At 36.8% G+C, this 15,658-nt stretch overlaps 1 protein-coding gene across 1 annotated transcript; it reads right to left on the bottom strand.

The window, feature by feature from the left end:
• Positions 1-1,010: 1,010 nt before the first annotated feature.
• On the bottom strand, positions 1,011-14,393 carry suox (sulfite oxidase). Its single transcript, XM_048172673.1, is given in 6 exon segments — positions 1,011-1,679; positions 1,681-2,019; positions 2,021-2,803; positions 5,370-5,562; positions 5,808-5,874; positions 14,262-14,393. Coding segments are annotated over 5 exon segments (1,737 nt in total). The 5' UTR covers positions 5,867-5,874; positions 14,262-14,393; the 3' UTR covers positions 1,011-1,316.
• Between the last annotated feature and the right edge of the window lie 1,265 nt (positions 14,394-15,658).

Here is a 15,658-nt window from a genome sequence, read left to right as displayed (position 1 = left end):
GTCCACTATATGGAGAAAAATCCTGGAAAGTTTTCATCAAAAATCTTAATTTCTTTTCGACAGAAGAGAGAAGGACACGAAAATCTTGGATGACATGGGGGTGAGTAAATTATCAGGAAATTTTAATTTGAAAGTGGACTAATCCTTTAAAAAGGGTGGTCTGGGGTGCGGTTCAAGTGAACTCCGGTACGGTTCGCTTCTGATATGAATGCAAACGTACCAAATTGCGGAAGTGAACCACTATCAGTGTCGTATTATTTGATAAAAATGTGTTTGTGTGTGTGTTTCACTCACTTTCCCGACGAGCGTGACTGACGTGCTGCAAGCAGCGAGCTGTAGTGTAGCCCAGTTCATTTCTGCTCGCTTTCAGCATTCTACATTCGCGGCAGATTGACGCAAGTGCCGTTATGAACAAAACCAACGTTTCAAAAACAAATATATAAAAGCGAGGAGAGCAACGTTTTGCCGCCTTCTCCTGCACCGTCGTTACTAAGCAACGGAGTAAACAGCTGCTGGTTTGTTGACGCAAACGAACGCGGTTTGGACCCAAATAATATAATGTGAACACAGTCCAGTGGGAGCAGGGGGAGGGGGAAGCAATTGAACTCTGGTTCGGTTCAAACAATCAAACCAAGTGTGAAAGCACCCAAAGTGTCATAAACAACTAGATATTCACTTTGTGTTCTGTACACACCGTGCAGAATTATTGTAAATACATTACATGCATTTTTCGGGAGGTAATTTGGTTGTAGAATGCGTGCTTTTTGTCACTCCTGTAAATGAATGAACTCTGTGTGAATCCAGAAGAGGACTAAGCATTAAAAGGTGAACTGACAACCAAATTAAGCTCCAATGTGTACGTGGCAATAATGACATATTTTCTATATGCCACTAGACTGATAAACTCTGGATCTTCAGAAAAGCTTATACTGTTACAGTCTCTGGGGGCTTTTGATTGCATCTGAATCTATCTATCTAGACTGTATATAGACTAAGAGTCTCAAAAACAGTGTGAATGTGGCACCTTATCATTGTAAGCCAATACAATTATGAACAGCATAACTTGGTATAATCCATTTGGTCTTCATATCATACAGGATTTCACAATTTGGTGATGCAATGAAAAACAAATGATAAACTTGTTTGGTATAATCAGTCTTGACCAAGTATTCGTGAGTTGAACACCAAAAAAGATCCATCAAGACATTTATTTCTGATTGTTAAATTGTAACTACCGAGTAAATGAGAGTAGTACCCTTTCAAGTACCCACAAGCTCAAACTGTTCGAAAGCTACAAACTTCATTTTTCACCCTTTTCAATCCTCATTCACTTTTACCTTTACTCGATGCCATGCATTACTAAGCACTCCGCGCAAGTTCCAGATAGGGGCAACAGTATCTGGCTGCGTGTTGTAACTACTGTCCACTGCTTTGCATACAATCTCCAGCTCTCGAGCCCTATGAGGAATTGGGATGTCTATCTCCCATAGCTTCCAAGCCCAGGCTTTTCCAAGTGGAGGAGGAGGAGCAGGGTGTTGTCCCTTATCACCAGTCCGAAGTTCGGCAATATGCCATGTCTTCCCACCATCTATTGAGACGTCTACTCTGACAACCTCTCGTCCTCCCCCACTCCATGCATAGCCTTTTACAGTCACCTCCCTGTCACTGCTGTCTACTGAGGTTCCCTTCTACCGGATGAGTGATTGCTGACTGAATGGGGAGTTCCTGTATGGCTGGTGCCGATTTAAAGTCCACAGTGTCCCAGTCAGTACCTGGAGAAAAGCCTTTGTAATCATTCTGCTGCCAGTGACTCTTGCTCTCTTCTTCACTCACAACAATTTTCCCCAACCACTTGACGTTGCGGGCTCCAACAATTCCAGGCACAACCACACGGACAGGGTAGCCATGGTCAGGCGGAAGGTCCTCCCCGTTCATCTCATACGCAAGAAGAACGTCACCTTCCTCACTCACAGCCTTGTTCAGTGGAATAGATGCGCCATATGCTGTACCGGTCACATCCCTTGTCCAACCCTTCAAACTGGACATGTTGAGCCTTCGCTGCTACCTCTGGTCCAAAGCCATAGTGCAACAGTACATCCCGCAGACGTGCGCCTGACCACGTAGCATTGCTTATTGCGGCAATGCCCCAATTGAGTCCTTTCACTTGCTTGACTGTGTTCATCTCAGACCGACGGTTCCCAGCACACTGAAGCGTTGCTGTAATTGTGTGTTTTGGAAAACAAGACTTCAGCTCACTTAGTGTAAGTGTTGCTACTCCACCAGGGAGACCCTCGATCTCCAACCTGTATGTTTCTGGATCCACCCTGGGCACTGGAAGATGATTCCGCTTAAAAAATATGACTGAGGGGGTGATGTAGTTATCAGAAAGTATTGAAGCAGGTGGTTCGGCATTGAAAGGTTTCAGACTGTTGATCTGAAGAGCAGGGTGACGTGTCGGCTCGGCAGAGTAAGGGTCTGAAGTGTTTGCGGTCTCTTGCTTCTTGAGACCCTCTGTATTAAGAACACCAATTTTATACTCCGAGAGGATTTCTAGAACATGGTCTTGCTCATGAACGGCATATAATGCCCAGTACGGTTCCAGAGCTCCACCTGCAGCCAGAAGTATTTTGTCGCCACCAGGGTGCATGGCTACAAATTCAGTAATATCGTAGACTTCCCCTTTATAGGTAACCCACACGCCACTGTCAAGGGAGCAATGCTTTGTGACATCTTCTAGGGTGTACACAGGAAGAGCTGAAGTCTGTGTCACTGGTAGCTGTGCTGAAGAAGCTGCCCACTCAACCTGAACAAAAAGACACAATAAAATCGATTACTAAAGTCAAGGACACACTGTAATTTTATTTTACAATTGTTCCTTTGCTTGTCTGATTGTATAATATGAGCCACAGGGAGATCTTATGCAAAGAGTGTGAGACATCAATGGTCTTTTATGTCAAACTCTATGATCTTAGCTAAGACTTTAGTAATGATTGACAGCGTTTGAAGTTGCAGTTCGTTTCGACATCCTTATTTACACAAACTTTAAAGGGGACATGACATTTTTTTATGATCTATAAAAGTCATATAACTTATATAAGTTATATATATAGGAGTTACATATTGTGGTGTGCACAGTAATACAACGCTGTTTGCCAACCGCCACAACAGCAAAAAGAGCAGAAGAAGAACAGCACATACACAAATGACTTGAGTGCTTGAAAACTAATGGAGGCGTTCACACTAGACGTGACTTGCGCAAATAAATTGCACTATTCACGCGTAGTTGGATGCTTGAACATTTTGAGTTTACTCGCTTCATTCGCACGTGAAATTCACTTCACAACAGACGTGAATTCGCGTCATGAGAGAGGCTCTCCCTCTCCTTTAAATATGTGTCCCAGACTCTTCCACTTCTTTATGCACACTTCCTCTGAATAAACACAACAGGAAGCTTCAGAGCGTTATGATTCTTTTGTGTCAAGTCATGATTCGGATCGCGTGTCAAACCGCCAATCTGCTGAATCATGTGACTTTGGCGCTTCGAACCACTGATTCGACATGCTGATTCATTACGCTCTGAAGCTTCCATGAAGCAGTGTTTTGAAATCGGCCATCACTATATAAGTCGTTATTTTGTTTTTTTGGCGCACCAAAAATATTCTCGTGGCTTTATAATATTAATATTGAACCACTGTACTCACATGAACTGATTTAAATATATTTTAGTACCTTTATGGATCTTGAGAGAGGAAATGTCATTGCTCACTATGCAGGCCTCACTGAGCCATCAGACTTAATAAAAAAATATCTTAATTTGCGTTCCGAAGATTAACAAAGGTCTTACGGGTGTGGAACAGCATGAGGGTGAGTAATAAATGACAGAATTTTCATTTTTGGGTGAACTAACCCTTTAACATTTAAATCACTCGCACTTAACGCTTCATTCGCATCTGGTGTGAACGCACCATAAGGCTGTGTCTGAAATCGGCCCATTTAAACAAGGCACTGATTGAGGGTACAGCCATTTGTAGTGATGTCTGAAACCATAGTGGACCTTATCAAGTGCACTCATTCAATCCCCACAATGCACCGCAATAACGAGTGTACAACCGATGTAAGCACAACGGCTAGAGAACACCCATAATGCACTGTAAGGGTCGCACAGAATTAATTTCCTGCATCTTGCCAGAAGATGGCGCCCACAGATGAATCATCCATCCATTTGTCCAAACCGCTGGTCCAACGTGGTTGCAGCATAACATCATACAGGTATAAATTCCTTTTTAACTGATTTTTAAATTGTTTAAATAAGGTTTATACATGACAGTTTCATTGACAGAGTTCAAGATAAATATTTTCTACTGGAGCTGCCAGTTTTCTAAGCTTCAAATGATTATTAAACAGCAAACACAAACTATGCAAAAGCGGCAGCCCTTCCGGTGCACTCAGTGTCTGAATTCACTCACTCGTTTTCAGTCACTCCTCAAGTAAACTATAATAGTTTACTTGAGGAGGGAATATGTAGGGAATAGTTAATGAAGGTGTAGGGGGCGATTTCAAAAACAGCCAAAGTTCACTAGAATTAATGTTTTTAAATGTTTAAATAAAGTTTATGTGGAGAAAATTATGACACACCTAAAGTTTTATTTTTCATTATTCTATTTATTTTGTACTTTTATAACACAAGGTGCTTTTCACTAACATTTTCCTCCTGATTGGCTCTACAAGCAACTAAATCATGGGGTGTACTAAGTTTGTCACCCATGGATTCTCGATTTTGGCTTTATTTTTCCTAAATAAATAATGACACAGTGTAATATGTCATGTGTTGTTGTTCATCTGAGGTTGTATTTAAGACCTGCCAAGGACCTGGAAATATATCAGGCATATACATATATATAAGATATATAATATATATTTCCAAAACATGATTATTCTTCTCAGGCATAAGTAATGAAAGAGGTACGTACACATAACTCTTACCATACCAGACCCTTAGTAGATAGATTAGTTTGGTTAATGTTCAGATTAATTTGTACAGATCATTTTTTAAATAGTTGCCTAAATTATTCTTGAGAAAACGTGGCAAGACTTTGGTCAACAGGAGCGCTGTTTCTGCCATCCAGGCATGCTTGAAACACAGAAAGCATCTCAAATATCCACAAAGCAATCCTTTCTGTCACCTGTTTTGTGCAATTTCAACAACTTTTTGACAGGGTTTGTAACAGGTGTTTTCATTCATTGTGTGACAATGCTGTTATTTTTAATAGATCTATATATGAATCAGTCAGCTGCTATAGATTTCCTTTTTATATCTTTAGAGTTCTTGTCCATTTTTTTTTTTTTTTTAATTGGGGAAAATGTCTCACCTTGCCTTGGTGGTGCTTATAGGCTAAAACAGCTCCGGTACCCGCCAGCAGCCCTGCCAGAGCAAATCTAAACTTCGGCACTCTGTCACTGTAGTATTTCTGCCTTCCATGTCCACCGGTGCTCCTCCAGCGAGAGGAAAGATGCCCATCCCACACAGACAAGGATGGGATAATGCTCTTTGAAATCCTAGAACTGAGAGTTCAGAGAAGTTTATGCAACAATTTCATAACAAACATCATTAATTTCAAACCTCCTAATTTCTAAGCAAGAAAGAGAATCTGGCCTTGTCATTTTAATAATTTACATTAAACAAAAAAGATTAAATCAAGTTGCCATTTAAGTAAACCATGAATCCTAGAAAAATAAACTGTCATACGTCTTATTTAGAAACACATAAATGATAAAGAACAAAGGTTTTTATGAAATGGCACAATTACCTTTGACTCCTGATAAGGAAGGCCGGAGCAAGACCTTGGCAATTCTTTAGGTTCTGCATTGCACTTTCTGAGTAAAGAGAGAAAGAAGAACACCAAGCTGTCAAAGTACAATGACACAGTTCAAAAGCTCTGGTGATCTGTTATGATGAATCCACAGTCAAATATAACAGATATAAGGAAATTCTCACTTTCCCTTATGCATGCACACTCTTCAAAAATGGTGCTGACACACTAAAAAATATTTACTAAAATGTATATATTTAAATTGAATCATAAAGAATGAACTTCAAGGGTTAGTTCACCCAAAAATTCCAAAATTCTGTCATTAATTAATCACCCTCATGTCGTTCCACACCCGTAAGACCTTCGTGCATCTTTGGAACACAAATCAAGATATTTTTGATGAAATACGATGGCTCAGTTGTTCGGATTGCCGAAGTCAAGTGATTTCAGTAAACAAGGTCTTGTTACGTCATAAGTGTTTCGTAATTTCAATAGTTCACGTGACTTGTGGCAGTTTGATACACGCTCTGAACCACTGATTCAAAACAAAAGATTCGTAAAGCTAGGAAGCTTCATGAAGCAGTGTTTTGAAATCGTCCATCACTAGATATTGTTGAATAAAGAATAAAGTTGCTATTTTGTTTTTTTTGGCACACAAAAAGTATTCTCGTCACTTCATAACATTAAGGTTGAACCACTGTAGTCACATGAACCGTTTTAAAAACGTCTTTAGTAGCTTTAATAAGTGTTAATTATCACTGGAGGCCTCACTGAGTCATCAGATTTCATCAAAAATATCTTAATTTGTGTTCTGAAGATGAACTCTTGTCTTATGGGTGTGGAACGACATGAGGATGAGTAATTAATGACAGAATTTTCCTTTTTGGGTGAACTAACCCTTTAATGTTAGCTTGCTCATTGTGTGAAAGAGCATGATCTATGCAAGTCATCTTCATATAAACAAGAAATTATGCTTCTAACCACAGGTTCAAACCACACAAGTTTATGAATGTTTGTTGGAAGTGTGGTTTCAGGAAATGCTTCGCAATGAAACGTCAAATTGTACCGACATAATTTTGGCCAGGCTGTCATGCAAAAATGAGAGAACCAACTAAATATTATTAATAACTGATTATGTTGTAGTCAGTCAGGGTGTGAATTCACTCACTCGTTTTCAGTCACTCCTCAAGTAAACTATAATAGTTTACTTGAGGAGGGAATATGTAGGGAATAGTTAATGAAGGTGTAGGGGGCGATTTCAAAAACAGCCAAAGTTCACTAGAATTAATGTTTTTAAATGTTTAAATAAAGTTTATGTGGAGAAAATTATGACACACCTAAAGTTTTATTTTTCATTATTCTACTTATTTTGTACTTTTATAACACAAGGTGCTTTTCAGTAACATTTTCCTCCTGATTGGCTCTACAAGCAACTAAATCATGGGGTGTACTAAGTTTGTCACCCATGGATTCTCGATTTTGGCTTTATTTTTCCTAAATAAATAATGACACAGTGTAATATGTCATGTGTTGTTGTTCATCTGAGGTTGTATTTAAGACCTGCCAAGGACCTGGAAATATATCAGGCATATACATATATATAAGATATATAATATATATTTGCAAAACATGATTATTCTTCTCAGGCATAAGTAATGAAAGAGGTACGTACACATAGCTTTAATAAGTGTTAATTATCACTGGAGGCCTCACTGAGTCATCAGATTTCATCAAAAATATCTTAATTTGTGTTCTGAAGATGAACTCTTGTCTTATGGGTGTGGAACGACATGAGGATGAGTAATTAATGACAGAATTTTCCTTTTTGGGTGAACTAACCCTTTAATGTTAGCTTGCTCATTGTGTGAAAGAGCATGATCTATGCAAGTCATCTTCATATAAACAAGAAATTATGCTTCTAACCACAGGTTCAAACCACACAAGTTTATGAATGTTTGTTGGAAGTGTGGTTTCAGGAAATGCTTCGCAATGAAACGTCAAATTGTACCGACATAATTTTGGCCAGGCTGTCATGCAAAAATGAGAGAACCAACTAAATATTATTAATAACTGATTATGTTGTAGTCAGTCAGGGTGTGCTTTTTTTTTTTTGCATTTTTTTTTTTTTTTTTTTTTGCTAAATGATTTTGTCAGATAAATACCTTGACCAAGTTTAGTGTTTTGTTCTTCCTTCATCTTCAAAATATTTTTAAAAATGCACTTGATTTGTAGAATAGGACAAATGATCAAATTTCTTACTAGGTCAGGTACAAAAAGAATACCTCGACAATCAAGCTTGTATCGTTTTATCAACTCTCTGTCATCATATAACTCCAATAAATCTATATATTTGTCGGAAAGTGTGTGGTCTCATCTCTGTCCATCTTGTTACTCCTAACTAGGACACCTCTCCAGCACTCTTAAGTAATACAGGAGCTGAGACCTAGTCTTAACACTTAGGAACCTTTATGAATCAGACTTATTCTTTGTGTTTTTTGGTTTCGACCAACTTTTTCCACTTTATGTAATTATGTAATAACTATTGTAGTTATTAAATATTCACGTAGTTATCAGAAAGCTCTCTTTATTTTGTTGAGAGATGTTTTGTTGTAGATCATTAAACCATTATGTTGCCTCAGAAGTCTCTCCAAAATCATTTTCATGATATACCTTTGTGCGCAAATGCTGCCTGTAAAGTCAATGCCAGCTTTCGGACACCGCCCACATTTAATTTGAGGGATAGAAGTACAGTGTTTTCAATAGATTTTGCTGTTGTTTAACAACATGCCAGATGTTCAACTAATGAAAATGTCTTTTCTAAAGACTTTCAGTAAAGAAAAACTCCATAGAACAGTTTTGAAAGTTGTGAGTTTTGAAAATTAAAAGTTGGTACTGAAATTAAAAAAAAATGTGATGCTTTGAGCGCTGTTGAGTGGATTCCTAAACACCTCTGATTGGACCATCGTGTTCACGCGCTCAACAGATATGTCTGTGATTGGCTACAATGATCAACCCTTCAGAAACATGTTGTAAATAGACATCAGTGACGCTTTTCACCGAGCGCTTACACAGATACACACGAGAGCGTTTGAAAGCACCGGTCTGCTGATAGACGCCTGCTTTCAAATTCAAACACTTCTGTGTGCTTTCAAAAGTTCCCGTGCGTTGACCACTGTAGCCAATCACAGACATATCTGATGAGCGTGTGAACACAACGGCCAATCAGAGGTGTTTATGAATCCGCTCAACAGCACTCAAAGCATTACATTTGTAAAATTTCAGTACCGACTTGTTATCGAAGTCAGTACTTTTGACAACACTAATTCAGTATGGCATCTACGTTGATTAAGGTCTAATTAGTAGAGAGTGCAAGACACGAAATGGGTCTATATTTGATAAGGAAGGGATCTTGTTATGCAAACAAGGTCAGTTCTGTAAGCAGATGGGACAAAACCGTCTAATGTGTTAAAAATAAAGTCTTGCATAAGTGGCCACTGACACTTTTTTAAATTATATTTTTTAATAATATTTAAATTGCTTAAATAGAAATCCAAACCCTTGACAATGAGTACCAAAGAATGGGCGACTAAATATGATTGTGATATCTAATCAAGAGGTCTTTAGCAATAATGCATCAATCTTGTGAAACTTCCCTTATTTTAGGGGCCTATATTCCCTACAATGAAAAAAATGTGAGTCAAGTTTATGAATTAAAAGAAAGTGTTTAATATGAGGTTCAATAAGGTTCTTAGGACTTATAAAGAAGAATGGGGTCAACAGAGCCATTCCTTCCAAAATGTACCTTTCAGTTTACCAGCAATATATTAAACATGAAACACTTGGTGAGTTTAAAAGTATAGTGCATGGATCTACAGACTAACCATCATGACTCATCAAAACTTTTTCATCAAAACATTCGTCTTATCACTGCAACCACATGTAAGCCTGCTGGGTCATGACCCAAAAAAAAGAAAAGAAAAAAACTCCTAAAACTCCAATGAAAAGAGAAGTCAAGCTGTAGTCACTTCAAAGCGCTGAATATCTCACTGCAATCTCAGAATGATTCACACCCCATATTTAAACTTTGCAACATTCATTTACTCACTTCCAACATCACATATCAGTCTATTAGCTTTATATCAGCGATGGGCTACTGGCTTTAAAACGGTTAATGACCACCATAAACATATATTTGCACATGATAAGAAGAGGGTATTAAGCAGAAAGACTACTGGCATAGAGAAAGTCTCTTGGAAATAAAATGATCAAACTAGAGCCTTCGTTTTAAACACCAAACAGCCATGTGAAATGAACCAAAGAAAGGTTTAGATGGACTGACATGATTGCGTCATAATGGATTACACACCTTGTTTTGGTTCATGCAGTTCTTGTGTACAGAAAACATTAACCTTGCTCTCAGGGCCAGCAGTGTGGAATCTTGGTTTCTCAGCATTTTCATTAACTAGGCCACATAAAGGGCCAAAAACAAATCCCACTGACTCTATTTCAACGTACTACTGAAATATCTACCAATATTAAGCCAACTTTAACATTAAACTATAAAACACTGGATTAAATTGAGTAATACTGTAATTAATTGTGTCCAGGGATGTTTTGTCACATTTCTGTGACTGAAGAGTGTTCTGAGTTGAATAGGGTGTTTTCACGATACATCATCAATCCGAAAGTCGGCCATATTGGTGGGAGTGAACGTCAACAATGCTCTGAACCGAACAGAATCTCGCAAATTTAGCTGATTATTGCTGCTGAAAATGGTCAGTTATTGTCGCGTTTTGGGCTGTACTAATTGGTTGGACCGGGAAAAACATTTGGAGTACTATAGAATGCCAAAACTTATAATAAATCAAGAAAAAGTGTGCAAAAAATTGTCTGAGGAAGGAAGGCATTTGTGGTTGGCCTAAATGAACCAGGAATTCCAGGGCAAGAATCTTAACAACATTAGTGTTTTCTCTTATCATTTCTTGTCAGGTAGGTGAAATATTAGGCTAATATCTTATATCATTTTGTAGTGTAAAAATATACACTCCTATTGATATTACGTTGTTGTTTGTTAAATTCTTGGCTTAAAAAAATTATTCTAATCCCATTTCATAACCTACTCCAATAGTACAAAACTTAAGTTACATATTTTTTGTGTAATGTTACTGAAATTTAGTTAATGGTGCTTTATTTATTATTATTGTATTCTAGGTAAAAGATCTGGGGCCGTATTCACAAAACATCTCGAGGCTAAAAGTAGCTCCCAACTTGCCAATTTAGGAGAAACTCTTAAAAATAATGGGCGTGTCAGTCCTAATTTTAGGAGTCCTAAATTTTTGCTCCAAGAGTATTTCAGTGCTAAAACTAGCTCCTAAGTCTGTGAAATGTTAGGAGTAGTCAAGAGGACTCCTAAGTCACTAAGACCAAATCACAAACAATCCTAATCCACCTAAAGACACTGTACACCATTGAGGCAGTAGTGATAGAGCCTTAGATGCTCAACTTTTTCTTCATAAATGCAATACATTTTGATTTATAGATTTGAATATAGATTTTGAGATGCCAAAAATAAATCTTTTACAAATAAATAAATATTGCCTGATTACATGTGGCAGTGGTTTTCATGAGTTCACATTTACAAATGATTGAATAGAGTAAAAAATAAATAAATAAATAAATTAATTAATAAGCGTATTTGGTGTGCTGTCCAAGGGGATCGAGGGCTCCAAGCTTGAAATTTAGCCCAAACCCAAAGTTCTCCCCATATCCCCAGCCGAGAGTGAGGAGCAGGTTGGCGGAGAGATGCAGAACACTGTTGAAGTAACTATAGGCGAGTCGGCTCTCGTCTGTGTATATATTCCTCCTCTCAAGCTGATTAGAAAGACTGTTTGAATGTGTTTCTCCCAAACTTTGTTTATAAAACATAATTTGTCGCTTGCATTTTGCATTCTCTTGAGATGCAGACATCCAAGAGGTGGACAATTAATTGTATATACTTTAATTAGTTTTAGTGACATTTAGCCTACATTTTAAAACCTTTATTTGAATATGGCAACATTTTTATTAAAAATATTTATTTAAAACCATTATTTTAATACGGAAACATGACACATTCTACAATATTTCTATGATTAAATTGCTGACTTCAGCCAATCACTGTGTGTATACTCCATAGCAACGAGGTCAACCCCGCCCTTACTCTTAGCTTAAGACTTCAGTCTATTCCTTAGTAAAAGTTTGTCTCAGCAGCTTTGTGAATAGGTTTTAAGAGAAAACTCTTAGCTAAGAACTTTTTACTGCTATTTAGAAGAACTCTTAGTGGTAAGATAAAATGTTTTGTGAATACAGCCCCTGACCTGTACAAGATCAGCTCGTACGGATCTTTACCACCTATTAACTTTAGTTTGTCAAAATATTGCGGCCTTTCCTGCTTACTAAGTCCTTCTCTATATGATTTAGCAGCTTACACACATTTTTTTCCATGGTTTAGACATTGTAAATTAGTAGAACAATATCTTCAGTAGTACATTAACCATGCAATCCATGCTGTTGTTTACATCCGAGTATCTCCAATATAGCCGTGCATGATTACTGATGTAGGTGCAAAAAAATTCCCCTTCAATTAGTTCTATCATGACAACTCTCTGAGTGTTTGGCATGTTAATGGATATGATAGTGCTGATATATTTATTTGATCTTGGTGGAACAGATCTGCTACACTGCTGCTGCTCTTGACTATTGCTGCTGCAGTACAAGTACAGGACTTGCTACTGTCAAATTGCCAATACATACATGACACAACTGCTGCTGCTGTTCAATACAGCATACATGAATTACCCATAGCAGAGCTATACAGGTGGAGCTGGGGAAGGTGGAGGGTTGTCTGAAGGCACACCACACTGCTATAGTAAATGCTGACCAAGTATTTGAACGTTGAGCAGCAAGCACATTGGCTACTGATACAGCTGAAACCGCTGTACCTTGTAAAGAATGACGTGATTGAAAGCAGATTGGGTTAAAAACATATCAGCCTAGCAATCTACAGCTTCATGACAGAACACTGCATTTCGTCCTCAAAAGATTAGTTCTTAAAATTGTTATTCTACGCGAAAGTGAATCTTTCTTGATGTTTGCGTCCAACACGCCCTCACACTTGTCATTTAGTAGTGGGAAATGAATTAAATCAGTTTTTAGTAAGGTTACTTACACCAGGCATAGGCCTAGTTTAAATAAACGTTCTAGCTGCTTCGCAAGATCAATCTCCTCCTTTAAGAAGTTAAAATGCATGTTGTTATAAAAAGCCGCAGTTTGAGAAAGCTGAATTATCATGTCAGATGTGCGCAGTACTTTGCTATAAAAGTCAAACATATGCTTTACACTTAAGGTATTATACTCCAATACACTACAGTTTACTGTAGTAAAAACTAAAGTATACTATAGTATTTATTACAGTTTATCAGTTAGCATTCATTAAGCGTTGTAAATAAGTATAACATATACAGTATACAACAATTTATAATAGTATGGTTCAAAAACACTATAGAATTTTACAGAAGATGATTAGGGCCAAGCAATAATAAAAAAACAAAACCATCTCGAGATTAAAGTTGTTAAATTTCGAGAAAAAAGTCGAGATAAAATGTTGAGAATAAAGTCATTAAATTACGAGAAAAAAGTTGTTAAATAACGAGAACAAATTCGTTAAATTTCGAGAAAAAAGTCGAGATAAAATGTTGAGAATAAACTCATTAAATTACGAGAATAAAGTTATTAAATTACGAGAAGAAAAGTCGTTAAATTATGAGAACAAATTCGTAATTTAACAAATAACAAATAACGAATTTGTTCTCGTAATTTAACGACATTTTTCTCATAATTTAACGAATTTGTTATCATAATTTAACGAATTTGTTCTCGTAATTTAACGACTTTTTCTCGTAATTTAACGAATTTATTCTCAACATTTTATCTAGACTTTTTTCTCGAAATTTAATTTTTTTCTCAACTTTAATCTCGAGATTGGTTTTATTTTTTTATTATTGCTTGGCCCTAATCCTCTTCCGTAGAATTTACTATAAATTACTATAGTATTTTTTTTATGTGGGGGAAAAAAAAAATAGGTCGTCAATTAAAATAGAAAATATGGAACACTTTCAAAAAGAACTATTTTGGAACTCGTTCTAAAATGGAAATACTTTTATTATAACTTATAATATGCATCCATGCATATATTTTAATCAAAAGCGATTAAATAAAACATTTATATATCATTAGTAGGCTAAAAAAAAAGAAAAGAAAAAAAAAGTCATGTGAATCTCAAAACACATCCTACTGAGTTGCGATTCAGCATAACACTTGACAAACGAACACACACACACAATGTTGCTTCGAATTCCAATCCACTAATTACTTCGCTTTTATCCATTAATAACTAGGAGAGCGTAGTCTTACTGTAATTAAACTGCAGTCCGCGGAGAAGTAGAATACGCCATGAGCTCGCGATGTCGATCCTTCACTGTCCGCTTGGAAAAGTGAACTGACTGAGACGCACGAGTGTGACGTGGACACAGCCTGCGGCATCATCACGAAATCTTGTGCTTTTGTTTTTCACTATAGAAATATATCAGATGTATATTCTTTTGCAGGTATACAAACACCACTGTTTCACTCAACAATTGATAATCTAGCTAATTTTAATACTACGCATTAAGAATTTGTCATTTTCTAGAACATTCCATAGAGGAAGGTAAACACTGATTATGCTGCCTCTTAATCTTTTTACCATTGTGAGAAAAGAGCAGGTTCACTACCAGCCAAAACTTAAGAATATATTTTTTTTTGAAAGTCTCTATGCTCACCAAGGCTGCCTTTATTTAATCAAAAATATGGTAAAATTAATAATAAATATTCTATTGGAATACATTTTAAAATGTAATTTTTTCCTATGATCAAAGCTGAACTGTCAGCATCATTACTCTTCTTAAAGGGTTAGTTCACACAAAAAATGAAAATTCTGTCATTAATTACTCACCCTCATGTCGTTCCACACCCATAAGACCTTTGTTCATCTTCAGAACACAAATTAAGATATTTTTGATGAAATCTGATGGCTCAGTGAGGCTTGCATAGCCAGCAATGACATTTCCTCTCTCAAGATCCATTAATGTACTAAAAACATATTTAAATCAGTTCATGTGAGTACAGTGGTTCAATATTAATATTATAAAATGACGAGAGTATTTTTGGTGTGCCAAAAAAACAAAATAACGACTTATATGATGGCCGATTTCAAAACACTGCTTCAGGAAGCTTCGGAGCGTTATAAATCTTTTGTGTCGAATCAACGGTTCGGAGCGCCAAAGTCACGTGATTTTGACACGCGATCCGAATCATGATTCGACACAAAAGATTCATAACGCTCTGAAGCTTCATGAAGCAGTGCTAAATAAGTCATTATTTTGTTTTTTTGCCGCACCAAAAATATTCTTGTTGCTTTATAATATTAATATTGAACCACTGTACTCACATGAACTGATTTAAATATGTTTTTAGTACATTAATGGATCTTGAGAGAGGAAATGTCATTGCTGGCTATGCAGGCCTCACTGAGCCATCGGATTTCAACAAAAATATCTTAATTTGTGTTCTGAAGATGATATGGGTGTGGAACAACATGAGGGTGAGTAATAAATGACAGAATTTTCAACTAACCCTTTAAGTGTCACATGATCCTTCAGAAATCATTCTAATACGATTTGCTGCTCTATTTTAAACATTTCTGATTGTCATCAATGTTGAAAACAGTTTTTACATTAAATTTGAATGATTTGTAAAGGATCATGTGACAT

The sequence above is a fragment of the Megalobrama amblycephala genome, linkage group LG21, assembly GCF_018812025.1.
Source record: "Megalobrama amblycephala isolate DHTTF-2021 linkage group LG21, ASM1881202v1, whole genome shotgun sequence".
NCBI classification, from domain to species: Eukaryota; Metazoa; Chordata; class Actinopteri; order Cypriniformes; family Xenocyprididae; genus Megalobrama; species Megalobrama amblycephala.
Note: the sequence above shows the minus strand (reverse complement) of the source record. Positions and strands in the feature narration are given on the sequence as shown.